Raw genomic sequence first — 27,691 nt, forward strand, 5'->3', positions numbered from 1 at the left:
GGCTCAGCCAGCGTTCCAGCAGGGCTGGAAGCTCTGCCGCCCATCACAGACGCGCCCACCCCTGATGAGCACTGGCCTCAGATGCTGACTTCAGGTCTGGGTGGGACCATGGGGATGCAGAGACCACGCCCCAGGGATGGCAAATAACTCATCCAAAGTGGTTGGGGCGAGTGCCGACAATGACCCCGTTTGATCAGAAATTTAAACACACGCGAGTATGTAACAGGGCATCCCTGCTGGCTCAACTGGTAAAGAGTCTGCCTGTGACGCTGGAGAACTGGGTTTGATCCCTGGGTCGATCCCCTGCAGGAAGGGATGGTGTATGTGACGCACACATGCAGGCTACAGACAGAACCTCTCTCTAGCTGTCCCCAGCGGCACCTCTGCGGGTTGCAACCATGGAGATTTGCATCATCTCTGGTCTTTATTTCCTTATTTGCAGTTCCTGAATTTCCTACAGTGAATACAGGAATGGTAGTTCAGTCGGTAAGTCATGTCCAACTCTTGCGACCCCATGGACTGCAGCCTGTGAGGCTCCTCTGTGCATGGAATTCTCCAGGCAAGAATATTGGAGTGGGTAGCTGTTCCCTTCTCCAGGGGATCTTCCCCACCCAGGATTGAACCCTGGTCTCCCGCATTGCAGGCAGATTGTTTACAGACTGAGCTACGAAGGAAGTGAGCTTCCCTGTGGCTCAGCTGGTAAACAATCCGCCTGTAATGCGGGAGACCTGGGTTCAATCCTGGGTGGGGAAGATCTCCTGGAGAAGGGAACGGCTACCCAGTATTCTGGACTGGAGAAAAGAGTCAGACACGACTGAGTGAATATAGGAATAGGAACTTCTAAAAAAATAGCTAGATTTTTAAAAAAGAAGACAGGAAGATGGAAGGGCCCAGTGCTTTTGGGGGAGCCAAGAGGGATACCCGTCAGTGGAGCTGCTGCCCACCTGCCCGCCCTTGACCTTCCCCACACGGATGGCGACCTTGGATCTGCTGGGATCTCAGGGGACAGCTCGGGGCACACGGTTTGCTTGTGTAACGAGAGCCCCCGGGGAGGAGGAGGGCCCAAGGATACAGCCGCGCCCGCAGGGCCCACCTTTCTCGTGAAGTAGTAGTGGGGCACCTGGATCCCCAGGAGCGTCTGGAAGGCAGGGGGCCGGGGGAAGCTGTCCTGCAGCAGGAAGCCATGCTCTTCCGAGATGAAGAAGGACAGGACCAGCACGTCTGCCTGCGGATGGATACGTCCTGTCTTCAGTTCGACAGCAACTTTCCTGGTTCTTGTCTGACCCCACTGGCATTGCCAAGAAGTTTACATAAAACACAGAGAATAGAGCGGCCGACAGGCTGGTTCTCATATAACTCCACTCTCCCTGCCGAGGACCTTGCACACGACCCCTGTGGAACAGGGTGGGTCCAGGGAGGTGCACACACAAGGGTCACAGGGCGTTTTCTGGGGCCACTGGGTGTCTTGCAAAATAGGACAGTGGAAAGCGGTGGAGTCTGGGCCCAATGAGGGGATGAGGTGTTGGGGAAGGAGGCCCTGCAGAGAGGGGAGGGCGGTGACCGAGACTGGGGGCCCGCTGATTGGGGAACGACTGAGGGGATCTTCATAACTGGACCCCACAGGACGCGCCCAGATCAAGGGTGACTCCGATCCCTGAGAGAAAACGGCACGTGACAGAGGGTGGGGCCAGCTCTCGATGTCAACCCACAGGGGAGAGGTGTCCCCTGACGTCCTGGGGGTGGAGACTGGCTCCCCAGAATCCGTTCCCTACCACTTCCCCAGGGACCACGTTGGGAAGAAGAGCCCACGCTGCCCGCCCGTCCAAACACATAGGCAACTGTGCAAGGAGCAAGGGGCCCACACTGGCCTCGGCCGGCATGCTCCCGTCCGTGGGCTGCGGTGGGGCACTAGTCACCTCCCGCACAGCTTCGCACACGAACAGCCGGGGCTCACTCTGATCCCAGAAGTGGTTCATGGGCACGAGGTCTGTCAGCCTCTCATCCTCCAGGGCCTGGCTCCTGAAAGAGAAAGAGACCCGCACGCGTGATACATCGAGGCCCTGAAGAAAGACCGGCAGGGATGCTGACGGGTTTCTGCACCCCGAAACCTGGGGCTGCCCGTGGGCATTCGAGTCGCAGCCCTTTCGGAAGCTCAAGTTCCTGGCCCATGACTCCAGAACCTCAGAACCGAGGAAACAGATTAGACTCAAATCCCCACGATGGCCCAGGGGAGCGGGCTTCTGTTTCACCTCTGGTCCTCACTGCTCATGGTCACTAAGCTCTTCCAAGTATGAAGAAAACTTAGCAACAAACTGCCTCCAAGCCAACAAGTAACTGAGCATCATTTTCAATATCCTTTTTCAACAAAGTCCTCCCAAACCACAGTCTTACTTCTTTGTCTCCTGCCCATTAATGGACAATGTCTCTCTTTGATCTATCTGTCCCGTCTTGAGGTCGAGGATGGTTACTGTGTCCATATCCACGTCGTAGAAGCAGATTTTGGAGTCAGGGCTGTTGTCGGCCTAGGAAACGAGAGCTGGAGCTCAGTGTACCTGCCCACTGATGTCCCACGTGCTCGGGAGAGGCCCCTGAGGTCCCAGCAAGTGACTCTCCAGACTGCGGAATTCCAACGTCAGCTTATGTTCATCCCACTGAAATGGCTGCGGGTTTACTATTCTCTAATTTCAGCTGATCGCCCAGAGTGGCTGGGCTCACCGCTGCCCTTCAGCCCTGCTTCTCTCCTCCCAGCTCTCACCAGGGCTGTAAAAATTTACTTGCGTCTGCTCATCCACAGGGGTGGGGTCGAGTCCCCCATTTAACACACCAGTTTGTGTTTACAGTACCCAGCAAAGTGCGTGGTACACACACGGCAGCGAACAACCCACTCTGGAATGAATGAGTGAATGAGAGAGTGAATGAATCAGTGAATGAGTGAATGAGTTGGTGAATGAGTGTGTGAATGAGTGAATGACAGAGGAGTTCATGAACAGACACTGACGGCGGGAAGGCACCAGTTCCTCTAGAACCAACGGCCCTGCCACCTAGCTCCTTCACACCCACTCTCAAAGCAAGAGGCTCCAGATCACCCCTGCTTCCCAGAGACCTCAGTCTGATGATGGAAAGAGGCAGAAAGGAAGTGGTGAGGGTCTCTGTAAGAACCACTGCTTCTGATGACACAGGGAGTGAAGTGAAGGAAGGTGGCAAGGTGGAGGGATCCCCAGGGGGTGGAGGGGGCACCGGGGCCGCGGGAGGGTAGGGCAGGCAGGGAAGCACACGCAGGGACCCACCTTGCTGAGGAGGAGGCTGATCTTGCTGCCGCTGGCATTGCATCTGAGCGAGGTCAGGCCCCCCACGCCTGGGACCAGCTCGGCCAGGCTCTTGCAGCTGCAGTGCACCTTGGCCTCTCTGCGTGGAAGGACGCGGTCTCAGTGGCCCTGCTGGGGAGGGCAGGCAAGCCCTTCCCCTCGGGCCGGGAACCTGGGCCCAGCGGCTCTCACTTCAGGAACGCGAGACCCAGGAAATGGGCTGGGCTCAGAAGACAGGGCAAGTTTTTACATTTTTTGGTGGAGATATAATTGACACATATGTTATCTGAGTTTCAGGAGCACAGTGTAACAATCTGCTATTTGTGTGGCTGAGGTTTTAAAGTTCTGTTTTTGTCAACAGGCAAGAGTACTATCTCGTTCCCATCACAGACAGGAGCAGCAGATTATAGATGCCGCACCGTTCACACAGCACGGCCGTGGGCTCTGCTGCTCACGCTTCGTTACAGCCACGTCCTTTTCCACTGTGTGGAAACTCAAATTTATTACACTAGTCTCCTGTTTAGGTGTGTCTGGTTTGATGCCTCCAGAAACAAAACTGACTTGTAGAGATAGCTCACCATGACTTTCTTTATTCACATTTCCTTACTTTCCCCCTAGTGTTCTCCTTCTGCTCTGGACCCCCATCCAGGCCTCACGTGACATTTAATCATCTCGTCTCCCTGGGTCCCTCTGGGCTGGGACAGAGCCTACGGTTCCAGGCTCATCTCGTGTATTTCCTGCCTAGGCCCAGAATCCATTCCAGCATCAATCTCTGAGGAGCCCGCTCCCTTTCCTGCAGGAGGATTTGGACCCAGATCTGGGCACGGGGTGTGCTTATTGGTCCTGGGGTGTCGTTGCTCCCAGACCCTGGCGGCGGACAGACCAGGCCGTGTGCACTGACCGATGCGTGTCCTCATACCTGCATCCACACAAAGCCACACCTGGCTCCAGATTCAGGTCTCCACCTTGGATGCATTTGCTCAGGGGAACCACCCCTCAGGTGAAAAGCCGGCTCCCTATCAGTCCCTATCCTGACACTCAGCTGCGCATGACCAACCTGGACGCCTCCCTGCACCTGTGGGAACTGACTTTATCAGCACAGAGCGTGCTGCATGCGGCCCCTCAGTCATTAGCCTCAGGGCCCTGCTCAGGCCCAGGGTGACCCCGACAGCTCCTGGGGCGGAGGGAGGTGGTTCCACACGCTCATGAATGGGGGTTGTCCTGCCTTGTCTGCCTTCCATCCTGGGCCCCCCTGAACTGAAAGGTTGTTTTAATTTGCAGATACTAACGCTCACTGTGAGCTGTAAAGGTCTGTGGATTTCGGCAAGTACACTGTGTCACATGTCTACCACACAGTGACGCTACTCCCCACTTCATGCAGAGATTAAGATTTTAAACCAAGACATCAGGCATTTCCAACAGGAAAGTGCACATTAATGTTGAAATGAGAATATAAGCAGTCTGCTGCCCCCATCTGTCTTCTACCCATCGCACTGTCTCCCAACACATTTAAAATACTTTTATTTGGACAAAAACTGTACCTTCGGGAAAGATCAAAGCTTTTAAAGTAAGCCAAATCCGTCCCTACAACCAGGAAAGTTCCACAGATGTCCAAGAAGCACGGGTTCCCCTCTGACTCGGAGAACGGCAGGAGCTGCTTCACGGTCCCCTAAGGAAAAAGGAGGGGACAGGGACCTCAGGGGGGCTGCAGTCACAGGCCCCACCCCTTGCTGGAGTCTCACCCCACGTGGGAGGATGGGCCCTGTCATCAGGGAATCCCTGGTGCTTCTGGTCGCGGGGAGGTACAGAGCAGCCAGGTCAACAAGCAGGTGTGCACGTGACTCAGCCTGAGCAAGTGCAGACAGGTGACGGGAGGGATGCTAAAAGAGAACAATCTAGGTGGCAGTAGGTGGAATTCCATCCGCTCGGGTTGATGCAGGAGATGCTGCCCATGAGATCTTACGTTAAAGCCCCAGTGAAGCTGACTGTAGCTAGTGGTCACCTCTGGGAGAGGCCGTGAGTGGAAGGGGTGGTGATCACCTCCCAGGTATGTCCATCTGTCAAAACTCATGAGCCGCATGCACAACATGCCTACTTTCCTGTGTGTCCATCATATGCTGGTAAAATGCCTGAGAACAGGTCTTGTCTGGGGGGGCAAGTTGAAGTGAGCCTGGGGGGAAGGGCCAGCCATTGGAGAGCTGCACTGGCCTTCCAGAAGGAGAAGGAGCTGGGTGGCAGGAAGGAAGGCGGCCCTGAGGCGGACAGTGAGCAGACACCACATTGGGCATCAGTGCAGGCCAAGGGAAGAGTCAGAGTCTGTTCTACATGAAGCTGGAAGACTCTGGAGGGTTCTGAGCCACAGGTGACTTAAAATCATTTATGTTTTAAAATGTTCTTCCACACATCCCACTATTATTATTTTGGAAAGAGTGACCAGAGTCAGGCCTGGGCAGAGCTTATGCTTTTGGGTATCTTGTGCATGGATTGACCCCTCTCCTTGGAGCTGAGATGGGTCCCTGGCTCAATTTGAAACAGGAGGGAAGGGGGCAGGGCACAACTTATGAAAGAATGACATAACCCAAGGACACAACATAAACCAATTAATCAAATGGGTCCAAGGTGGCAGACTCCATTTCCCTGTGGCTCAGATGGTAAAGAATCTGCCTCCAATTCGGGAGACCTGTGTTTGATTCATGGGTCAGGAAGATCCCCTGGAGAAGGGAATGGCAACCCACTCCAGTATTCTTGCCTGGAGAATCCAACGGACAAAGGAGCCTGGCAGCCTACAGTCCATAATGTTGCAAAGAGTCGAACATGACTGAGCCATTAACACTTTCACTTTCACTTTCAAAATGGCAGTAAAGTCAGCTTCCCCTAGACTTTGATCCTCAATCAGCAAGCTAAATGACCACCCAAAGGCACTATGACAGTTCCAAGACACCAAAAGTCAAAAGACCAAAAAGTGGGTGGTGGCCCAATTCCTGGAAATCTCTACCTCTTCCCCCAAATAGCAGGAATAATCCTCCCACTCATTAGCTTATGAATTACCCAGCCCATAAAAGCTAACCACACCATATTTCAAGGCCTCTGCACTTGCCCTCTGCGATGGCCCACACTGCCTGTGGAGTGTGTTTCTCTCCGAATAAACCCACTTTTTACCTGTTACTTTGTCTCTCACTGAATTCTTTCTGCAATGAGACATCATGAACCTGAGCTTTATCAGATCCTGAAACTAGGTCTGTGACCTCAGTGGGAAGACTGTGGGTTTTGGCTGGTTCGAGTCCCAGCACGTGGGTTCAAGTCCCAGTCTGAGGTCAATGGTTTTATGTTCAACCAATGCCCAATGAGTGTCTGCTTGGCTTGGCACTGGGCTGGGAGCAGAAAGGCCAGGGGTGGGGTTTCCCACAGAACTTAGTGGGTTCCTCATACCAGGAACAGAGACTCCCAGGAACAGGGAGTCTTTATTGAATTTATTACAATATTGCTTCTGTTTCATATTTTGCTTTTTTTTTTTTTGGCCATGAGGCATGTGGGAGCTTAGCTCCCCGACCAGGGTTCAAATACATACCTCCTGCATTGGAAGACCAAGTTTTAACCACTGGACCAACAGGGAAGTCCCTGACACATATTCCTTTTGATAAAAATTTAAAAAGGTTAAACTCTTGTCTATGGTCAGATGTTCCTAAGTTCCCGCCATGATTTCCAGCTTGACTCTCACCCCTTCCCAGCATGCTGTTATCTTTTCCCAGCATGCCTTTTTTCCCTTCCCAGAATGCCTTTCACCACTTTCCCAGCATGCATTTCACCCCTACCAGCAACCTTTCACCCTTTTCCCAGTAAGCTTTTCACCCGTTCCCTGAAGGCCTTTCTGTTTTCTCCCAGTATGCCTTTCGCTGCTTTCCCAGCAGGCCTTTTATTCTTTCCCCATAGGTCTTTCATAATATGCCTTTGGTTCTCTAGCAGCATGCCTTTCATTCTCTCCCAGTATGCCTTATGCCCCTTTCCCAGTATGCTTTTCACTCCTTTTCCAGTATGCCTTTTGTTGCTTTCCCAGTGGACCTTTCATTCTCTTCCTGTATGTCTTTCACTTCTTTCCCAATATGCCTTTCATTCTCTCCCAGTATGCCTCTCACTCACGTTCCTAGCATGCCTTTCACCCCTACCAGCAACATTTTGCCCTTTTCCCAATGTGTCTTTCATTTCCTGCCAGCATGCCTTTCACCCCTTCCCAGCAGGCCTTTCCTTCTTTCCTGCATGCCTCCACCTTCCAGCTGAAGTTCATCCCTCTAATAACCCAGTTGCTCCTTCATCTGTTGTTAGCAGGGATCCTTCCTACCTCAGTTTTATGTCCACACCTAATGCCCCTTCACCACTATCAGCAATATGCAAGCCACATCCTTCCAGTCTCCCCACCTGCCCTCTGACCTGAACCTGGCCAGGCATCTCTTGAGGCCCAGATCCCTCCCGGCAGTTCCCCCAAGAGGGTCATGGGACTGCGGCTGCCTTCCCTACTCGTCAGGTCTCTATTCCAATGCCTCCCCCTGCAATACTTCCCAACTCCCTCCATACTTTACTGTGCTCCTTACCATCTGACCCTCCTGCTAGAAACTAGAACTGCAGGGAAGCTCCTTCAGGAGTTACTGAATGGAGAAGGGGAGGTATAAGCCTGTGGGGTATAAGTACAGGCCAGACCTCAGGAAAGAACTCAGAGCTGGACACAGTGGTCACACAGTGAGAGCTAAACCAGCAGCACAGCAAGTGTCCTCAACTGTGATGCAGAACACTGCACGTGCGGGGTGAATGGCCTCCCCTGAAAGATACACCCACTTGGATGTAAACATGACCTTATTTGGAAAAAGGGTCTTTGAAGATATAACTGAGGATCTCAAATGGAGACAACTCTAGATTAGGGTGGACCCTAAATTCAGGGACAAGTGTCCTTCTCAGACACAGGGAGAAAACCATGTAAAGATGGAGGCAGACACCTGGCTATAGGCTACAGAATGCAAGGAATGCCGGCAATGCCAGCAGCTGGAGGAGGTATGGGACGAACTCTCCCCCAGAACCGCAGAAGGAGCAGCCTTGCCCACACCTAAATTTTGAACTTCTAGCCTCCTGAACGGTGGTGAGGAAGATAAATTTCTATTAAGCCATTCAGTTTGTGGTCACTGTTTACGGCCAGTTCAGGAAACTAATACTCCGTGTCAGCCCCAGGGATAAAGCAAGTATGCACGGGATGTAGGCAGGCAGGGGTCCCCTACTGCACCCCCTGTAGGGGACAGAATGGTGTGCTAGAGCCTGTGGTCCTGGAGGTATGCATGGCTCCCACCCTTGACATGTGCAGGAAAAGGTCTAAAGATGTGGCCCAAACTGACAGCCCCTCAGTGCTCCAGGTGCACATTAAACTGCACAGCTTCCCCCCATTTCATAATCCCATGCACTCAAGCATGAGCCAGGCAGTCCTTTTCAGGGCTAAGGGCCACTGCCTTACCTCCTGATTTCTGAAGTCACAAGAGCTGTTGATGGAACAGCTATGTGAGAATCCATTTTTACAACCAGACACCTAGTGAGGGGATCTGATAAGGCTGGGTGAAGTCACTAAGCAGGCTCTGGCTTGATTTAGATGTGGCATTTTAAACTCTGCTCTAATTGTCTTGAACGTCATAGGCCACTCACTGGAGAGCAGCCATTTACCTGCCAGGTTCGAACTTGGACTCTGTTTGGCTCCACCGTATAAACGTTTTCTTCATGCATGGCTAACACTGGAGACTCACACAGGAAGGATCCTAAAATGAGACAGAAGTCATCACAGTGGCAGCTAGTCTTGTCAGAGTTCCTTAGAGTTTTGGAAGCATTCTCACACTAAAACTAGAACTCTTTAGAGTGCTTGATGGGAAAGACTGGAATCTAGCAGAAAAAGCTTCTACAACTAAGGTGATAAAGAAGAGCCTCAGGCTATAAAGATGGGAAGAAGGGGCAGAGGTGCGGCATCGTCAAGAATGTTCTCACGTGTATGCCCTACTGTGCCTTGGCCCCACAACAGCCTTGTGAAAGATATGTTTTCTTCATCTTGGAAAGTGAGGCTCCAAGATACAGGGACTGACCAGGGTCACGGCTGCCAGTGCCGGCCTGATGGGGCACCCAGCGCCAGGCACCCGGCCTCACCACTCACTAACGGCCTCACCTTCTCCCTCCCGGTGAGCAGCTGGTGCTTCCCACAGCACAGCCTCTGTGAGAACACCACTGTCCAAGAGGCAGCTCATTGTACATGGGACTCTGGAGGCCACCAGCTCTAGCCCAGGCACGAGAACGGGTGTGGGGTCTCCTGGTGGCCCAGGACCTGCCCTCTGCTGGCGCCCCAGAAACCAGCACCCCCACCCGCATCAGACGCAAGACCCTCTGGGGGCTAAAGACTCCCACCTGCACTGCGTAACGTGGCTCCAGACGGCTCAAAGATCACCACCTGCTTTCCATTCCAGACAGCAACAGCATCCTACGAAGAGCCACGGAAATGAAAAAGCAACTGGTCATCGGGGCCTCACTGTCCCCAGTGACCCTAACAACTCTACATCGACGACCCTGCCCCCCACCCACAGGTCACCCTAGCAGTGACCTTGGTGGCGAACACTCCGCTGACGTGCATGTCTGTGCGCAGGCTGTGGGTCATCCCCGTGGACAGGAAAGACACGCTGAGGAGGCTCGGCGAGACCTGCACGGCAGCCACTTGCTGGTGGAAGTGGGACGACATGGCCTGCTCGCGGAGGATGAGCACGGAGCTGATACTGTTCACAGCCAGGAGGCTCTTCCTGGAGCCCCACTTGGTTTCCACAAGGAGAGACACCACCGAGGTGTGAACAGAAAGGAGAGGTGCAGTCAAGGCAATGTCACAGGTATGAAGATTCATAAACAGTCTCCAAGCACTGCTTCTTCTTCTTATTTAAAGTGAAAGTGAAGTCGCTCAGTCATGTCCGACTCTTTGTGACCCCATGAACTGTAGCCTACCAGGTTCCTCCGTCCATGGGATTTTCCAGCCAAGAATACTGGGGTGGGTTGCCATTTCCTTCTCCAAAATTGCTCTAAGATATCCCTAAACTATTTACCATGTAAGTTTCATTTCCTGATTGGATTAATTAAACTTCATCTTTAAAAGTTCAGGGAGCTCCCTAGGGGTCCAGTGGGCAGGACACTGCCCTCTCCTGGTCGGGGAGCTAAGATGCTGTATGCTGCAGGCCTGTATCACACAGAGCAGAGCTGAGAGGCCAGGGCCAGGATGGCAGGCGAGGAGCCCGGAGGACACAGCAGGCCTAACTGGTGAGAACTGTGAGAACACAAATGCCCATTTCTCTTGGAATTGGGCACAGAGTTAAATGGAGAAAGACAGACTGAAGAAAATCTACTGAGTTTAGAGAGAAGAGCAGAGTCTGTGACAGGAGAGCCTGGCGGGCAGGTTTGGCCAAGATGCCTGGGGAGGGGCAGCCCCCAGCGTCTCTCACCGCTCAGCTCCACACACAGGCCAGCTCCAGGTGGGTGTGGGGAGGCTCTATCTTGGGAATGGAGCCTGACCACACGGACCAGGCCTTCGCCCCAGCTTGCTTCTCGTGGGGAGCTGGGTGCCAAAAGCCGCTGTCCCCACAGGCAGGCTCTGGGAGCGGCAAGCTCCCAACACAAGCAGCTCTATCTAAAACAGAGCGTGGGCAAGAGAGCAGTGCCCGGAGAGCGGTGGAGGTCTGGAGCATCAGGAGGAGGCTGGGGCAGGTGTTCCCCGTGGCTCAGCGGTGAGGACTCGGCACTCTCACTGCCAGGGCCGGGCTTCATCCCCTGGTCGGGGAAATAAGATCTCACAAGCCGAGGGGCATGGCCAAAATAACATAAGTGAAAAAAAACAGATGATGGTAGAGATAAAAGGATGGGTAGATAGGTAAAATAGATAAATATAGACTACCACAGACCCACAACCACTTATCTGACTTCTGACCCAACAGGCCTTTATAAATATTTTATTGTTGCTATTTTTAAATCTTAAGTTGAACAATTGACAAAAATAGGTTCAGAGCCAATTACTGCTTCCACTTGTGCAGAAAGTGAGGGCCCCCAGCACCCCATAGGGTGTACCTTTATCTGCATGATGTTTCCTTCCAGCTCAGTGGGGGTCTGAAGGGTCCACTTTTCTTTGCCCTCAGCCCCATGGCCATTCGGGAGGCCTGGCGCTTTTCTCCACATGGCTACTCGCCCCTTGTCAGTACCTGCTGCCAGGAGACCTACACGTAAAAAGAGAGCTCACCTTAGCTGAGTTGGAAAGGGATAAAATGGCAGCAGGCTCCCTCCTCTGACCTCCCTCCCAGACATATCAGCCTGCCCAGTGGCTCTGCAGCCACTTACCCGGCTGCTCCTCTTTGTAGGAGCTCACTGCCGTGGCGACAGTGCGTGTACACATACATGAGTGTGTGTGGGGGAGGGGCCACACAGGACTTGGCACTCGGTGGGCACAGAGGTGCTGCTCCCATGCATCTCCTATTCCACTGTGTATGTGTGCACGGGTGCACACATGTGTGCACATACTCATATCCATGCACATATATATTAATACACGCACACATATAATGTTCCTCACGCTCTCTCCTGAGGTTTCAGGAGGAACAGACACCCATTCCTGCAGCTGGATGGTCACATTCCCGACCTCTCTTGCTTGTCACAGCACCCGCCTCTCTCTCGCTCTGGGCTGACCATCCTCGAGTGGCTGGTTCTGAGAAGAGTCCCTGATGCCAGAAGTCTCACCTTTAACTTTACAGTAAGAAACGCAATTTATATTCTCTCCTTTTTCAAAACCAAACTTCTCCTCTGGACTCAGGACGTAGCTCTCCCCTCGTTCTAAATCCCAGAATCTACAAGGCAAGCAGGAAAGCCTGTGTTAGTGTGTTTCCCTCAGCTCCGAGGGTCTTGTTCAACTTGCAGATTAAACTTTAAAAATCAGGAAAAAGACACAACCCTTCAGACTCTGCAAAAAAAAGTTTCTCATCATCACGCTGTCTGTTAGGCCTTGTTCACGACCAAAGGGAGATGCTGCCAATGCAGAGGGTCCCTGTGGGACACCAAGTCAGGAGCTCCGAGCACCCGAGCCCAGGAGACCCCTGATGTCACGTGGACTTGATGCACCAAGAGGCCACGACATGGGTTTCCACACACACAGGGGCAGGGGCAGAAAGGCAGGGGACGGCAGGACACCGTGGGGCGGGCGTTGGGGCTCTGACTGTCCTGCTCATCCACCTCTGGGCTGGTTACACAGACACGTTCAGCTGGTGACAATTTGCCATCATTCGTGTGCTGGTCTCTGTGTACGTTAGGCTCCAGTACGGAGCCGACTCACAAGAGTGCTGGGGACAGACTTCTCCCTCCAACCCCACAGGGTCGGCTCTCACCTGAGCGCCGTCTCCCCGATGGCTGTCACGAGCAGGCTGCCATCGATCAGCGTGATGTCTGCCTGGCGGCCCGTCTTCCCACTCAGCTTCACCTGCACAACAACAGCCACCTGAGGAGGTGTTGCCCGTGTGGAGGCTGTGTCACTGGTCAGGGGCTGGACTCTGTTGGCAGCGACTCCACGGAGACTGCCCATGCAGAGGAAGCGCAGGCGGCCCCAGCCTTTTAGGCCAGAGCAGTTAATGGGGCCTCTCATAGGGAAGGCACCCTCACACCCACGCGCGGAACCAGTGAGGGGCTGCAGGGTGATTTGAACCCAGGTCTACAGACTCAGTGACCACATTTCAGCTGCTGTGGAGACAGAGGTGCACAAGGGCCCTGAACACACTGACTTTCTGCGTCCACCAGTCCATGTCTGGGGAGGTTCAGGGTCCCTGAGAACCTGGAAACCATGGGTGGAACCGAGAAGCCACAGGAGGGTGGCAAGCGGTCCTCAGGGAGCTGTACATGCTGCCTGACCACACCCCAGGCTCTGGGCATCCTCCTGCGGGCAAGCCCCTGGGTCAGGGGTGGGGTACCCACAGGGATGGTGGGGCGTCCAGAGTTGCAACCGTCACATGTGTGGGCCAGCCGGGGTGGGAACACTGGTGACAACCCCTAAGGTCTGCACATGGCCAGGCATCCCCACCACAGACCCCCAGCCTTCTGAGGCTCGCCGCCCCTTCCCCCAACGTCTCCCCCACCTGTGACTGCAATGGTCTACAACAAATAAGGCACCAAAGCTCTGGTGACCCTGCAACATGGACTCCTCAACCAAGACGAAGCGGGGTTGAGGCAGGCCAGAGGGCACCCCTGGGGTGGCCCCACGCACCTTCATCACCTCCTCGGCCGTGCCCTCGGGCGTCACTGTGAACAGGCAGAGCAGCAGGCTGTCCGTCACTGCCACCAGCGCCCCCCTCTGCTCCAGGTAGAACAGCGTCTGGATGGAGCTGTCTGTGGACGCTACCTGGGCCGTCCTGCCTTTCTCGTCCACGTGGTGCACGGTCCCTGTGAAAGAGCCATGGGTCCATGGAAGCTGGGTGCTCCCGTGGCCATTCTACCTGCTTAAGGACACTTTCAACATAAGCATCTTCATCACAATCATTTACAAATAAGCCATTTTAAAAACCACTGGCAGACTTCCCCGGTGGTCCAGTGCTTAAGTCTCCATGCTCCCAAAGCAGGGGGCCCGGGTTCGATAGCTGGTCAGGGAACTAGATCCCACAAGCCGCAACTAAAGACCCAAGGCAATAAAATAAAATAAATTAATTAAAAAACAGAACAACACTGGCCTGTAGCTGCTACACCTGCTGTCTTGTGCATCAGTCCAGCCTGGACTCCTGCCCCTGCCATCCCCTCCACCACCGTCCGGCACTCAGTGACCGCCCTCCTGATGCACAGCCTCCACGCTCCGGTCATGTCTGTCTGCCTCAGCCACGACCTTCCCTGGGGCCTCGACCCAGGCCCTCCGTCCCAGGTCCCGGGTATCGCAGCCTGCCCCTCTTCCCCTCCCCAGGCCCCTCCCAGTGTGGATCCCTCGCCTTGGCCCTGAGCTGCCTCCCAGTTCTGCTTTTAGGCGAGTTCTCGGGTGGGTTCATTCTGCTGCTCTCAGGAGCCCCTCACCCTCGGGCCCCCTCCCATCTCACTCCCAGAAATGAGTACCTGCTCCACAGACACGTGCAGCGGGCTGGGTGTGCACGTTCACATGAGCTCTGCCCATGGGGTGCAGGAGGCAGGGACTGCGTGTCCCAGGCCGTGCCTGGAGCTGAGGCACAGGGATGGTGGTGCCCAGCGGCACAGAGTCTGGCCTGCAGTGCCCGGCACTAGCGTCGCCCTCTGCCTCAGGGCTGCGCCCCGGTCCCTCCAGTTGCCCTCCTGCAGCTCCGCCCCTCACCCCAACATGCTGGAGTCTCTACCTTTAAGACGACCAGCACCCAGCCCCTGCCCGCAATCACCCGTCACGGTCAAGCTGCCTGGCCACGTGCATCCCAGACCCCATCACCCCGCGCAGCCCCACCTCCTGGGCCCCTTTCCCGCAGCAGACACGACCTGTGAACATCCCCTGAGAGAACAAGACCCTCACGCTGCGTGGCCGCTGCTGCCTGCCTCCTGGTGTGCCAAGGAGGAGCCGTGTTACAGCCGACAGCACAGCCCAGCCCCCAGAGCTGCCAGTGGCCACGGCCAGCAGAGCCCATCCAGTGCCCCGGTCATGGCCCCAGAGCTGAGTCTGGACGCGGGCACAGAGACCACGCAGGCACCCTGGCAGCGACTCGTCTGGGCCCGCGCACCAGAGAGCTTCTTCCTGAAAAACCTTCCAACACATAGAAAAGCTGTTTGTCTCCATCGGGGCCAGGGGAAGCCACCCTTTGGGCCCAGGATAACCCCGGCACGGGCAGACCAAGGCGTCTGTCTGGGAGGGGCGCACGGCCTGCGGCTTTACACAGACACTCTGTACACTCGCTGGTGACCGCCAGACGCCCCGAGATGCTGCGGTGTCCCCAACCCCAGCATGTGTCTCACCGTCCATCAGGCTGACGAAGAACGAGAGGCCCTCCTGAGACCCCATCTTCAGGATGCTCCCGAAGCCGCTCTTTCTCCAGTTAAACATATCCAGGGCCTTCTCGTCCCCACTCACTGCCGCCCTGGCCAGCTGAACCAGGTCCCTGAAAGCAGACGGGACGGGGAGCTCCTCGTGGCCCTCTGGGTGCAGGTGGGGTGACCACAGATGAGACCCTGACTGCCCCCACCTCCCACGCGGTACTCACTCGCCGGGCGGGGGCAGCAGGAAGATGCAGTGGGTGAGGGGCTGCCCATACTCATGCCGCAGCAGCGGCATCCCCTGCACACGGCCCCGTTGGTCCAGCTTCCACAGGAGCAGGATGCCGAGCTGCAAACCCAAGGTCACATTCTCAGCGCACAGAGGTGACAGCGCACCCCGGAGCGTGGGCTCACTGCCTTTCCAATCAAAACTGTAGCAGGATGACGCGAGCACTGTGAAAAACCCAACAATCCACAGGCTCCATGAGGAGCCAGAAGCTTCTCTGTGCCCTCTCCCGCCTTCAGACCCTGGAGATCACAAGTGTCACGTGTTCAGTTTCAAAAAACAAACCTTTGCTTTGAGGACAGACTCAGATTCAAGGGAAGGTGGCAAAGGCAGTTGGGAGAAGCCCCAGCCCTGCCCCGGTTGCTCCCGTCACCAGGGAGCGTGCCACTAGCGGAAGCCGTCCCGGGGCTGCGTCCTCACACGTGGGGGGCCACACCTCCTCCGGCTCCTGCTTCAGACGCCTGCCCAGTGTAAGGAAGCCTGGCCAGGGGCTCCAGAGTGTGTCCCCCGGAGGGATGTGTCTGATGTTTTCCTCCTTGATGACGGGGTGGCAGGTTTGAGAGGGACACCAGAGGGAAAGTGCTGTTGCTGGCAAGTCGGATCAGGGTCGTGCCCTCGATGTGACCTCCCTCACTGGGCCCTCCTGCTTTGAAGGAATTCGCTAGGTGTGGCCCTCACGTAGGAGGGGAGAGACATCTCACCTCTAGGTCATCTGGAGATGTGTCCCGTCTCGCCAGCATTTACTGATTTAAGTCATAGATTCCCATCATCTGGACCCACGGATGTCTAGTTTCTGCTCATGGTTATAACCCAGTATTGCTTTGTGTAGACACTCCAGCTCTGGCCGCTGAGCGCTCTTCCCTCGGCCTCCACTGTCGCTTTCACACGGCCGTCGCTGTAGGTATGTGAGCCCCTTCCCACATCCTGGCCGACAGACCCTCTGGGCTCATGGTCCTGCCCCAGCCCAGGACCAGCTGCTTCTCCCAGGAGCCCCAGTTCCTTTTACTGGGAGAGACTGACCAAGACCTGGGTGCCAGGTGTGCTGTACATCAGAGTCTCAGAGTCTCAGATTAACAGTTCAGACAAGTGCCAGAGAAGTTCAGGTTGGGAGAGACCATTTGGCCTGGGAGCAACAGTCCACAAGGGCTTCTGGCTGCGGACGAGCCTGGCTGTGCTGAACGGCGCCGCTGCCATCACAGCAGGGCAGCTGCACTTCGCAGCCCAAGCCATCCTGAAGGCGCGTCTCCTGCTCCAGGTCAGCGGGCATTTTAGCAGACAGTGAGGCCATCTTCTCTCCCTTCATTCAAGTCGCTTTCATTCCAATATCCCCAAAATTGGATAACATCACTTAATCGTACATGAAAAGAAGATCTTCAAATAAGCGGGCCTTATAAAGCAACCTGTACAATGGATCTCTAAGAAAAGCATATTAAGAGTGGACATAGTATGTAACCTGAGGGTGCATACAATCTAAATTATGTATCATTAGTCTGATTCTTCTATTTTTAAAAAAAATCCACTTTTGGCTGTCCTGGGTCTCAGTTGCTGAGTGCAGGCTGTCTCTAGTTGTGGCGAGGGGGGCGACTCTCTAGTTACAGTGGGTGGGCTTCTCCTTGAGGGAGCTTTTCTTACTGCGGAGCACAGACTCTAGGGCCCGTGGGCTTCAGGAGCCACGGTTCCCAGGCTCGAGAGCACACGCTCAGCAGTCGTGGCATGCGGGCTTCGTTGCCCCACACGTGCCACATCTTCCCAGACTAGGGGTCAAACCTGTGTCCCCCGCATAGCAAGGCGGATTCTTCGCCATTGGACCACCAGGGAAGGCCAAACACATTCTTCTTGACTTTGCCAGCTTTATAAAGACAAGAATAAAAGCACTCTTGGTTTCTTTGTGTTTAGAAGTTACTTTTAAAATGCCCTGCGAGTGCAGCCCGGCAGCACTTTTTTCTTTTCTGGCTGTGCTGTGCCAGTTATGGGATCCTAGTTCCTGGACCAGGGATGGAACCCAGGCCCTACCAGGGAGAATGCTGAGCCCCGACCACTGCACCACCAGGGAATTCCCACCCAGCACTTAGTTTTCAACACAGTAACTGACTGTTTTACCAGCACACGCAAGCGTCGAGCTGACGGCCCCTCTGGCTCCTGAGCGGCCATGCACACTGCACGTCCAGGCCCTGACAGCTGCTCTGGGGACGTGTCTGGGGCTCAGGCCCTGGAGTGGTGGGCTCGGCTCAGAGGCCTGCAGACCCCCATCCGGACACGAGGACAGACGCACCACGGGGGGTGGGGGGAGGCAATGGGAGGCCCTCTCTTGTCTCCAGGAACCAGGCAGACACGACTGCCAAGCGGAAGACAGCACAGCAGATGCCTCTGGACCCCCCACCACTCCTGTGGGCCACTCTCTGGGTGGAGAGCAGCTGCCATCCGTCCCAAGTCAATGCACGTAGACCTCCTTCTCGGCGCCTGCCCTCCAGTTCGGCTCCCACCCCTGTAGACGTGGGACACTCTGAGGCTCCCAGACTGGGCTTTCTTGCTGCATCTGGTGAGTCTCAGGGTAACCAAACCAGGCCTCTGGTAGAAGAGTGGAGAAGACCTTCGGCCAAGCCCGGGGAACCGGCGTCTAGGGCGTCACTGTTCTCAGCGTGTCTGTTCACTTGTTAGTACATCTCTTCCTGTCAGAGTCCAGTATTAAATTGGGACACAATTGCAGATTTTCTGAGACAGGACCAGGTATTTTTGTTCTGAAATCCTTTAACTTCAGAACTCGGTCAGCGGTGACCTGGGCTCTGGGTCGCGCTCGAGTCATCTGCTTTGTCAGTTGTTTCTCCTTTCTTCAAGATGCAAATGGTGATGTTCAAGGACCCTGACTGCTTTTATCCCCATGGGGGATTTTCAGGGCAGGGAGGTGGGGAAGGGGTAGGAGTCCACAGGAGAAGGAGCCTGGGGTGGGGCAATGTCACCAGGTGTGAATCAAACAGAAAAACAAGAAAGGTCTGGAAAAAAGGAACAAGTAGAACAGGGAAGAAGTGGTATGAGCAGAAAGCAAGTATAAATGGCTTTCTAGGTAACATTCACCCTCAGGAGGAAGAGAAACGCACGTAAACTGGAACACAACTGAGACAGCACTTCTCCCACAAGATCCTGAGCTTGGTCACAACACACGCGCGGGTTGGTGTGAGCCGGTCAAGCCCCACAGAGGGAGCTCTGGGCACAGCGATCAAACCACAAGGGCACGCCCCGGGTCCCACCTTCCTCCAGGACTTTCTCTAAAAGTTCACATGTGCGAAAGGACAAAAGCATGAGGACAGCTGTCGTGTAACCTTCCAACAAAGAACTGAAGACTGCTTTTCCACAGAGGCTGCAAAGGCAAATGGTAACAGGTTCATGGAAAAAAAGGCAGGTCTAAAGAGAGTGCCTCCACAGTGTGCCGCTGTGGAGAGTGGAAGACACGGCTTCCGATGAAAAGCCTGAGCACAGTGTGTGCTGGGTGCTGCTGCTCACGTGACAAGGATCCAGGAAAACAGGGAGGGGACGGTGTGACCTGTGTGAAGACGCACACAGTGGTCAGGAGATAGCCACATGGATCTGAACCATGGGACTTGCTACACAGTTACGAGCTGGACCCCTCAAAACGCTGATGTCATCAAAGACCAAACGAGAGACAGAGAGAGACGGAAGAAGAGAGCAGGGACCAACTACGATGGAAGGAGATGAAAGAGGAAAGATGGCAGAGCGCATGCTGGGCGGCCCCAGGTGAGGATGAGCTACCGGAATGGCAGAAGGAGCCGCCACGCTGACCACAGCGGGGAGCGTGAGGGCCTCGCCCTCCTGTGCAACAGCATATGTGGTTACGCGCAGAGGAGATGGATGTCAAGCCATCGAGAGATGAAGTGTGACGTCTGTGACAAACTCCCCAACATGCAGGGGGAATACAGACACCCAGAGAACTGATGTGTCGAAATGTTAACAGCTACTGAGCTCACAGTGAGGGCACAAGGGTATTCCTTGTATTGCTCCTTCCTCTAACGTCTGTGATTTTTCAAAACTGGAAACTGGGGAGAGATCGCACTGCATGCTTCTGTGTGTTCCCGTAGGAACCTGGAGAGACATGAAGGAGCTGCAGGTGCCAGGGGCGGGGTGCAGTGAGGAGAGTGTTTGCAGTGTATACCTTCTAGCATTTTTTGAGCTTTGAAACATGCAAACATATTACCTTGAAAGTACAAAAGAAACAAACACACTGTACACTTTCTACTGACCCTTTTGAAGCAAACAGGTCTAGATCAAGTCTCTCAGCCTGGGCACTGCGACGTCTCTGGCTGGTGATTCTCTGCGGTGGGGTCTGCCTTGAGCGCTGGCGGAGGCTGAGCAGTAACTCTGGCCTCCACTCACCGGATGACAGCAGAAAGCACCCCCTCCCTTATGACGAGGAACAATCTCTCCAGAGTCCCCTGGGGGCACGTCAATCTGCTTAGGAGGCCCCAGGCCAGATGATGGGGACCAGGGACTCCTGGGCAGCGAAGCAGTGTGCTCAGAGGGCGCACTGGGGTTTGGGGTACCTGAGGCACCACCCCATCTGTGTGACTGTAGTTATCTAGAGATGTTCATTTACAAAATTTCACACTTCTGCCACAGAGTGAGAAGGTAGAATAACACTTTCAAATCTTGCTCCCAACATAAAACACAGTCTGCCGTGATGGCTGACAAGGTCAGCGGAGTCCGGCAACCATGCGTCGCTGACAACCCGCCCCTGAGAGCCTCCCATGTCCCTGAGAGCACACACAGGCGAGGCTGAGACCCCGAGCGGGCCGCTACGCATCTGCTCACCCTGTCCCCCGATACCAGGCAGTTCCCGTTGGGGCTCCAGGCGAGGATGGCAATGTCGGCCGTGTGCGTGGCGGGGATCGCGTGCTGCTCCTTGTCCTGCTTGTTAAACATGACCACTTCTCCAGACTCCCAGCCAATAGCCAGGATCAGCCGAGTCGGGTGCCAGCACAGGGAGGTGACCCGGAACGACCTCTCGACGTGCGTGTCTGGCACGCGCTCGCCCTGCGACACACGAGGTAAAGCCCTTGTTACGGGGAACGGCAGTGACTACGTATTTCTGCCTCATCAGTGGAATGACATCAGGTAGAGGGTACAACAAGCTGCTTATTAAGGAACAGTCTAATTATCATAGAAACACCCATCTTGCCTCAGCTGAACTATGACAGCACAAGAGAAACATTTAACCAACCCCACAAGCCAGCTTATCAATAAAACTTTATTTACAAAAGCAAGTGGTGGGCCAGTGGGTGAGGTGTGTTGACTCAAGGTTCACAAAGTGTGGCTGGGCGACCCTGAGAACCTCTTTGAGGTCAGAGGCGTTTTCAGAAGGACACTAGGGTGTGGTCTGCCCTGTTAACTCACATTCTCTCACAAGTGAACAGTGGAGTTTCCCGGAAGCTTTGCGAAGGTGATGATGTCATTGCTGTGAGAGTCAGTAAGGTGTGCGCTTTTACATTCGCATGTTCTCTAGAGCTTTCAAAGACAGCAGGTTAAAAGTATAAATGTGTGTTTCAGAGATTAACTCAGTTTGTTCTACTGGGCTCTTCCTACCAATCTCCAGTTATACCTGCTACATCTGTGATCTTATCATTGAATAAATCATAATTTTGAAATCCTACAGTTTTCCTTGTGCCAATTAGAAACACACAAAGCACACTTCTTTGTTTTGTAATAGTGTATTTTCAATTTTCTAAATTTTCAAGTTTTATCTGGGGAATTCCTTGGCGGTCCAGTGGCTGGACCGCAGGCCTGTGAGTCATCCCCTGAAAGATGGTAACATAGCCTCAGGAGGAGGAGGAGATGGAGGGAGAGGAGGTCAGTCGGGGAAGAGGGAGGCTGGACGTAGCGGGCTGGGTGAGGAAGCCCCTGAAAGATGGTAATGTAGCCTCAGGAGGAGGAAGAGATGGAGGAAGAGGAGGCCGGTCGGGGAAGGGAGAAGCTGGGCGCAGTGGGCTGGATGAGGAAGCCCCTTGGGTGTGCTGTCTGGAGGATGCCACAGGAGGGTGCCACGTGTGCGGAGGGGATAGCGGGTGCGGACCCAAAGCACGAGAGGCAGATTTCAGGGGAGGGTGGGGCAAGGGGCGGGAAAGGAAATCCATTTTCCTTGGTGAAGTAGGAGTTTCTAGAAAGCTCTAGTTATGGAGTTGTGTGGCCCCAAAAGATATGCTGATTCCTAAACCCCTGGTTCTTGTGACATGACCTCATATGAAACCAGGGTCTTTGCAGATGACCAAGCTCAGACGAGGTCATCAGAGTGGACCCTGGTCCAGTATGGCTGGTATCCTTGTACAAGGAGGAAAGACACCCCGCCACAGCCGGGGGACGCTGAAGACTGCAGGCTGCACTGAAGCTAATGAGAAGCAGGGCGCACACCCTCCATTTGAGACTTCAGAGAGGGCAGGGCCCTGTCAGCCCCATGCTGGAGATTTCTGGCCCCATAACTTTGAGAGAATAAACTTCTGTTATTTTAAGCCACCCAATTTGTGGTAATTTCTTATGGCCGCTCCAGGAAACGAGCAGTTTCAAAGGCTGATGTGACCCAACAAGGCTGGCGCGGTGGAGACAGACAGCCCTGTCTGTCTGTGAACCTGACGGTGGATTCTGTCTCAAGCATCCCTAACTGTGTACCCAAAACTAAATAATAAGGGTAAAAGAATTATTTACATAACAAGGCTTTTACAGTGTTGGGAATTCGGACCTCCGTGAGAAACACACACACACACACACACACACACACACACACGCACGAGAACAAAAGAACAAGACAAGCGCCAGATCGTCTGACTGCAGCCAGAGTGCTGCTTTCCGCACTCACTTGCTCCAGATACATATCCACGCTGCCTCCTGAGGTTGTGCTAACAGAAGCAACCGCCAACAATGGGTGGACAGGGTGCCAGCCAATGTGGGAGGGAGACCCGACTGTGTCTGGGGCTTCTATGCGGTGGTCAAAGTAGAGGGCCATGACGGAACGCAGGCCTGCTCAGTGCCAAAACCTGCTGGGGAGAAAACAAGTCCTGTTGGTTTTGAATAAAACTCCTACATATGGAATTAGAAAAGAGAGGTTCACAAACCCATGATCATAAGACATCAGGTAACTTATCAACACCCCTTCAGACAGATGCACGCAATTTATGTGGAAAAGATCTCTAATGGGGGAAACACACAATTAGAAGCAAGGGATTAGGCTGGGGTGTGACGGAAAAGAATAACACACATTGCCATCAAAACAGTAAAGAAAAGAAGCCTGCAGACTAGATCACACGTGTCATCCTTGATCATTTTTATTCTAATCATAACAAGGACAATTTATATTTTTACAGTTCCCCTTTAAGCAATATTTTCAAACAAGAAACCAAAAAAAGCAAACTGCTGCACAAAAGAGAAATGTGCAGAAAAACCTAACACCCAGTTTCTAACAGAAAACCAAGGTGGTCCCTAATGTCTTCTTGAGGTGGCAGGAGCCAAAGGATTCATCTGTCAGGGAGTGGAGGAAGCAAGGCCACAGGGCAACTGGGGAAAAGATAAGCTTGATCAGCTACCTAACATCTCTTTCTCTTTGCTTCCTTAAGAGATGTGCATGTTGTTCCTGTGTGGGAGGGGCAGGAGCATGAATGGAATGACCGTCTGACTGCCACCCATTTGTTCACATCCTAGAGTCAGTCTGGGGAAGCGAACTAGCCTAGAAAAGTCTCTTTGAGGTGGCTGCTATCATTTGAAATTATTCAACTTCATCCCCATCAGGATGGCTGTTATCAAAACAACAGAAAGTAAAAAGTGTTGATGAGGCAACTGGAAGCCTTGTGCACTGCTGGTGGGAGTGTAAAATGGTGCAGATGCTGTGGAGAGCAGTCTGGGGGGTCCCTCAGGATCACACACAGGATCATCACATTATCCAACAATTCAGTTCTGGACACATACCCACAAGAATTGAAAGCAGGGATATGAACAGATCCTTGAACACAGTATTCATAGCAGCATTACTCATAGTGAAAAGGTGGAAACAACACAAATACCTATCCACAAATGAATGGATAAACAAGATGTGGTATATCCATACAATGGAGTATTATGCAGCCTTACAATGGGATGAAGTTCTGGCACATGTTACAGCATGGATGAACCTAGAAGTGAAATAAATCAGACTCAAAAGAACAAATACTGCATTATTCACTTATATGAGGTACTTAAGAGTCACCAAATTCAATGCCTCTGCCTTCCAATGCAGGCGGTGTGGGAGCTAAGATCACACATGCTTCATGACCAAGAAATCAAAATGTAAAAACGGAAGCAATTCTGTAACAAATTCAATAAAGACTTTAAAAATGGTCCACATCAAAAAAATCCTTAAAAAAGAAAAAAGAAAGTAGACTGGTGGTTGCGAGGGCCTGCTATAGGCGGTGACGGGCAATTAGTGTTTATTATATTTAAGGTTTCAGTTTGGAAAGATTGGTGGCGATGATCACACAACAGTGTGAAGGTACTGTTGTCATCGAACTATATACTTATAAATGGTTAAAACAGTAAATCTTAAGTATATTTAACCACAACAGAAAAACTGCAAAAAAAGTTATCCAGCACCTACAAAATTCCATCACTGGAGAAGGGAACAGGCTATGCCATTTGCTTTGAGCAATACAACAGTTGCGTCAGAGAAAGCCACGCAGGCTCATTTTGGGTTCAGAGAGGGAGATCCTGTTCTTCCAGAAGCTGGAAGGCAGGAGGGTACAAATGAACAGTCACATTTCAAATGTTTATATTTCTTTTATGAAAATATACCCTGACCACTAAACTTACCACCATGGGCTGGCTCCTGATAGATGGCTGGGCACTGGCCAGAGGAGTGGGGGGATGGGAGACTGGGGTCTGTGGGGGTAGGATCCGTGGCCAGCTGCACACACTTCACTTAGGGGACACGTGCACTGGTCCTGGGCTCTGGATTTCTTGAGTAAAGACTTCACGCAATCGTTCACACAGAGCCACAATGAGACACACTGGGTTAAAAACTGGGCAGCATAATGCAGCAAGGAAGCCTTTCACAGTGAGTTCTAACGTGTTGCAGCCCATCAAGGGTCTAAATTCTTGGCTACAGTAAATTCTTACTCATGTTTAACAAGTTTACTCTCTGAAAATATGCCTTGGAAAAATGAGTAACATATCAGTCTTCTTGTAATGATGGAAAAAGAATTATAAAAGCACTTATAAACCTGATTTCCTCTATCTTTTATTTCAAACATCACTTTATAAGGAGCAAGTCTGCTAGAAGATCTTTAAGTTACTTCCTTCCCGCTGGGGCTCTCCCAGAGGCTTTCCCCATCACAACCCTGCACTGGGTACTCAGGACGCCTCTTTCCACCAGGTTGTCCTGTGCTTCTGCCCAGTGTCATCAGAGAACCCTGTATTCTCCATTTAGACTGTCTGTGTCTGACTGACCACTCTCCACTCCTTACCTGATAACCTGTCCCACAAAGTGAAGGGCCACCGGAGCACACCCGGCCCCAGAACACTGCCTCCACCAAACAAGCCCTAGTACGTGAATCCCTGATGGAGATACTTACTAGCGAGGAAAGAGGCTTTTGATGTCTAGTTAGTTGCAGAAATTGGGGTCAGGCCAGGGTGAATGAATCCAGTTTTATATGATGAATAAATGCTACCTGGGAGAAGGCAATGGCAACCCACTCCAGTACTCTTGCCTGGCAAATCCCATGGATGGAGGAGCCTGGTAAGCTGCGGTCCATGGGGTCGCTAAGAGTCGGATACGATTGAGCGACTTCACCTTCACTTTTCACTTTCACGCACTGGAGAAGGAAATGGCAACCCACTCTAGTGTTCTTCCCTGGAGAATCCCAGGGATGGGGGAGCCTGGTGGGCTGCCATCCTATGGGGTCGCACACGACTGAAGTGACTTAGCAGCAGCAGCAGCAAATGCTACCTGTGTACCAAGACTTCCCTGGTGGCTCAGTTGGTAAAGAATCTGCCTGCAATGCACGAGACTCGGGTTGAATCCCTGGATCTAGAAGATCCCCTAGAGAAGGGTATGGCAAGTCATTCCAGTACTCTTGCTTGGAAAAGCCCATGGACAGAGGAGACTGGCGGGCTACAGTCCATGGGGTCACAAAGAATTAGACATGACTGAAGCAACTGAGCACGCACATACACGTGTGCACTTACAAACAAAAGTTATCAAAGTAAACGTAAGAAGGAGAGATGACTAACAATGAAATCGCATCTATTAATGGCATCGGTTCAGAAACAACGCCATTTCCTCTCGTTACAAGAAACGCAGGATACCTCTCGTTACAAGAAACGCAGGATACCTCTTGTACATAGCGCCGTTTGTCAATACATAAACTTTGGAAGAAAGAAAAAAAAATTCCACTTGTTCTCACCGATTTGCTCTTTTCACCTCCAGTCGTGCAACCTCTTCACTCTTCAGGTAAGCCACCTTTGGGGGAAGAACAGCTCGTGGTACTAAGGATGACTTCAGTTGCATCACTGCTTGGAGACGCTGTGAGAGGGAACCAGAAGGACTTTGAGGCAAGGGGGGCTGAGTGGAGGGGCGCAGTGGAGGGCACTGGAAGCCACCCCCAAAAGCCTCACTCTGAACCCATTGCCCCCGGGGCCTCGTTAATGCAGGCTCATAGCTGCATCCCGTGGACCTGAAGAAACACCATCTCTGGCTCGGACCGTGAGGTCCCCCGGGCCGCAGGACTGACAGCTCCGAAGGTGGTTTTCTGAATCCCTCTCAGACCCGTGCCGCCGCCAGCGCTTCCGGCGCCGCCCCCTCCCCTCCAGCTCCGCTCTCCGGGCCTTGCGCCGCCTCGCGGCCCTCAGTCGGACCTCGCCTCGCGCTGAGCCCTCGGACACCCGCCCCGCACCCCCAAGCCTTGGCCTGATCGGCCACCGCTCGGGCGATCGGCCCAAGCAGGATTTCTGGGCGAAGATAATCCAGGAGGCGGAGAAGAGATTCCGGCGCGCCTCGGCGTCGCCCTTCTCCCGGGCCCAGGCTCCGGGTTCCCGGCCCTCGGCCTCCCGAGGCCCTCCCGGCCCTGCCTCGTCGTCGCCCTGTCCTGAGGCTCCGGGCCCCCAGACCCCCTATTCCCGGGTCCCGGGTCAGGGGCCGCACTAGCCTTGGCTGGGCCGCTGCGCCGCGGCGCGTTGCCCGGACAACGGCCGCGAGCCCAGCTCGGATACAGCCGAAAGCGAGCGGGCGGACGCCGAGACCAGCCGAAGCGCCCCGAGAGGCCGGAAAGAGCCGAAGACGCTCGGGAACGTTCGTGCGCAGCCGAGGGCAGGATTCCTGCCGCGGGTGGCGAGCTCTGGGGCTCTGCAGGGCAATTTCCCCCTTTCTCGATGGTTGTCTAGAATCCACAACGCTAGCTCGCAGAGGGAGCCAAGGGGACAGAATATGCCTTTCTGCCCAGAGAAGGGAAGCTGGTGTATTCTTCTGTATGTGATGGGGATACACGGTCGGTTCGCGACCCGCTTCTGTAGTTCAGTTTTTCCAACCACATAGGTCGGTCAGGAGGAAGGCAGCAGGGAGACTGGGAAAGAAAGAAAACGCCATCTTTAAGATTCTCTTCTCTCTGGTTAATCTTATTGCTGGGTCTCTCGGACCCCAAAAGGTTTGCTAGATTCCGATTTGTCTCCAAGAGGGTGTCGTTCAAGAGTATTTCTGAGAAAAGTCAGTTGATTCAACATAGTTCCTTGAAGTTATGCGTTCAGTGCTTTGAGGGGGGAGGCTTATGGACGCCATTGGAGAGAATAGCGTAGAGTAGAAAGTACGAGTTCATTTAGTTAGAAACTAACCTTTTTCCTAACCTTGGCTGCTGACTGCATTCCGTAAGGCATTAGCAACGTGCTGTCCTGCTCTAACGGTCTGGTGGGTTAAACTAATTTTGAAAGAAAAAAAAAAAGCAATGTTACTAAGAAAACTTACTATAGCAAACAGCAGCAAAGGTCTTTCATTTGTTAAGCATACAAGGAAGATTCTATTTTAAAAAAAAACCATTTTCTTAAACACTAGGATTTTATTGAATAAATTTAATATGTAACTGCGTAAATTTAAGGT

General features: G+C 53.3%; 1 protein-coding gene across 5 annotated transcripts in view; it reads right to left on the reverse strand.

The window, feature by feature from the left end:
- Positions 1-26,853, reverse strand: part of IFT140 (intraflagellar transport 140) — a 53,587-nt gene extending 26,734 nt beyond the window's left edge. For 2 of the 5 annotated variants that reach the window (XM_065923989.1, XM_065923985.1), the window contains exons 1-18: positions 26,751-26,853; positions 26,010-26,128; positions 22,439-22,619; positions 20,404-20,625; positions 15,524-15,645; positions 15,279-15,421; positions 13,591-13,766; positions 12,722-12,813; positions 12,081-12,187; positions 11,418-11,563; positions 9,919-10,122; positions 9,726-9,798; positions 9,000-9,091; positions 4,847-4,974; positions 3,288-3,405; positions 2,392-2,522; positions 1,865-2,019; positions 1,094-1,221 (exon numbers count right to left, since the gene is read on the reverse strand). In XM_065923989.1, the coding sequence (XP_065780061.1) occupies positions 1,094-1,221; positions 1,865-2,019; positions 2,392-2,522; positions 3,288-3,405; positions 4,847-4,974; positions 9,000-9,091; positions 9,726-9,798; positions 9,919-10,122; positions 11,418-11,563; positions 12,081-12,187; positions 12,722-12,813; positions 13,591-13,766; positions 15,279-15,421; positions 15,524-15,645; positions 20,404-20,625; positions 22,439-22,585 (2,184 nt within the window). In that variant the 5' untranslated portion in view covers positions 22,586-22,619; positions 26,010-26,128; positions 26,751-26,853. Of the gene's footprint in view, positions 1-1,093; positions 1,226-1,864; positions 2,020-2,391; positions 2,523-3,287; positions 3,406-4,846; positions 4,975-8,999; positions 9,092-9,725; positions 9,799-9,918; positions 10,123-11,417; positions 11,564-12,080; positions 12,188-12,721; positions 12,814-13,590; positions 13,767-15,278; positions 15,422-15,523; positions 15,646-20,403; positions 20,626-22,438; positions 22,620-26,009; positions 26,129-26,750 lie in introns of all 5 variants that reach the window. The other 3 variants (XM_065923986.1, XM_065923988.1, XM_065923987.1) reach the window with 3 other exon arrangements.
- Positions 26,854-27,691: the final 838 nt, after the last annotated feature.

This window comes from Muntiacus reevesi, chromosome 2 (assembly GCF_963930625.1).
Source record: "Muntiacus reevesi chromosome 2, mMunRee1.1, whole genome shotgun sequence".
Taxonomy (NCBI): Eukaryota; Metazoa; Chordata; class Mammalia; order Artiodactyla; family Cervidae; genus Muntiacus; species Muntiacus reevesi.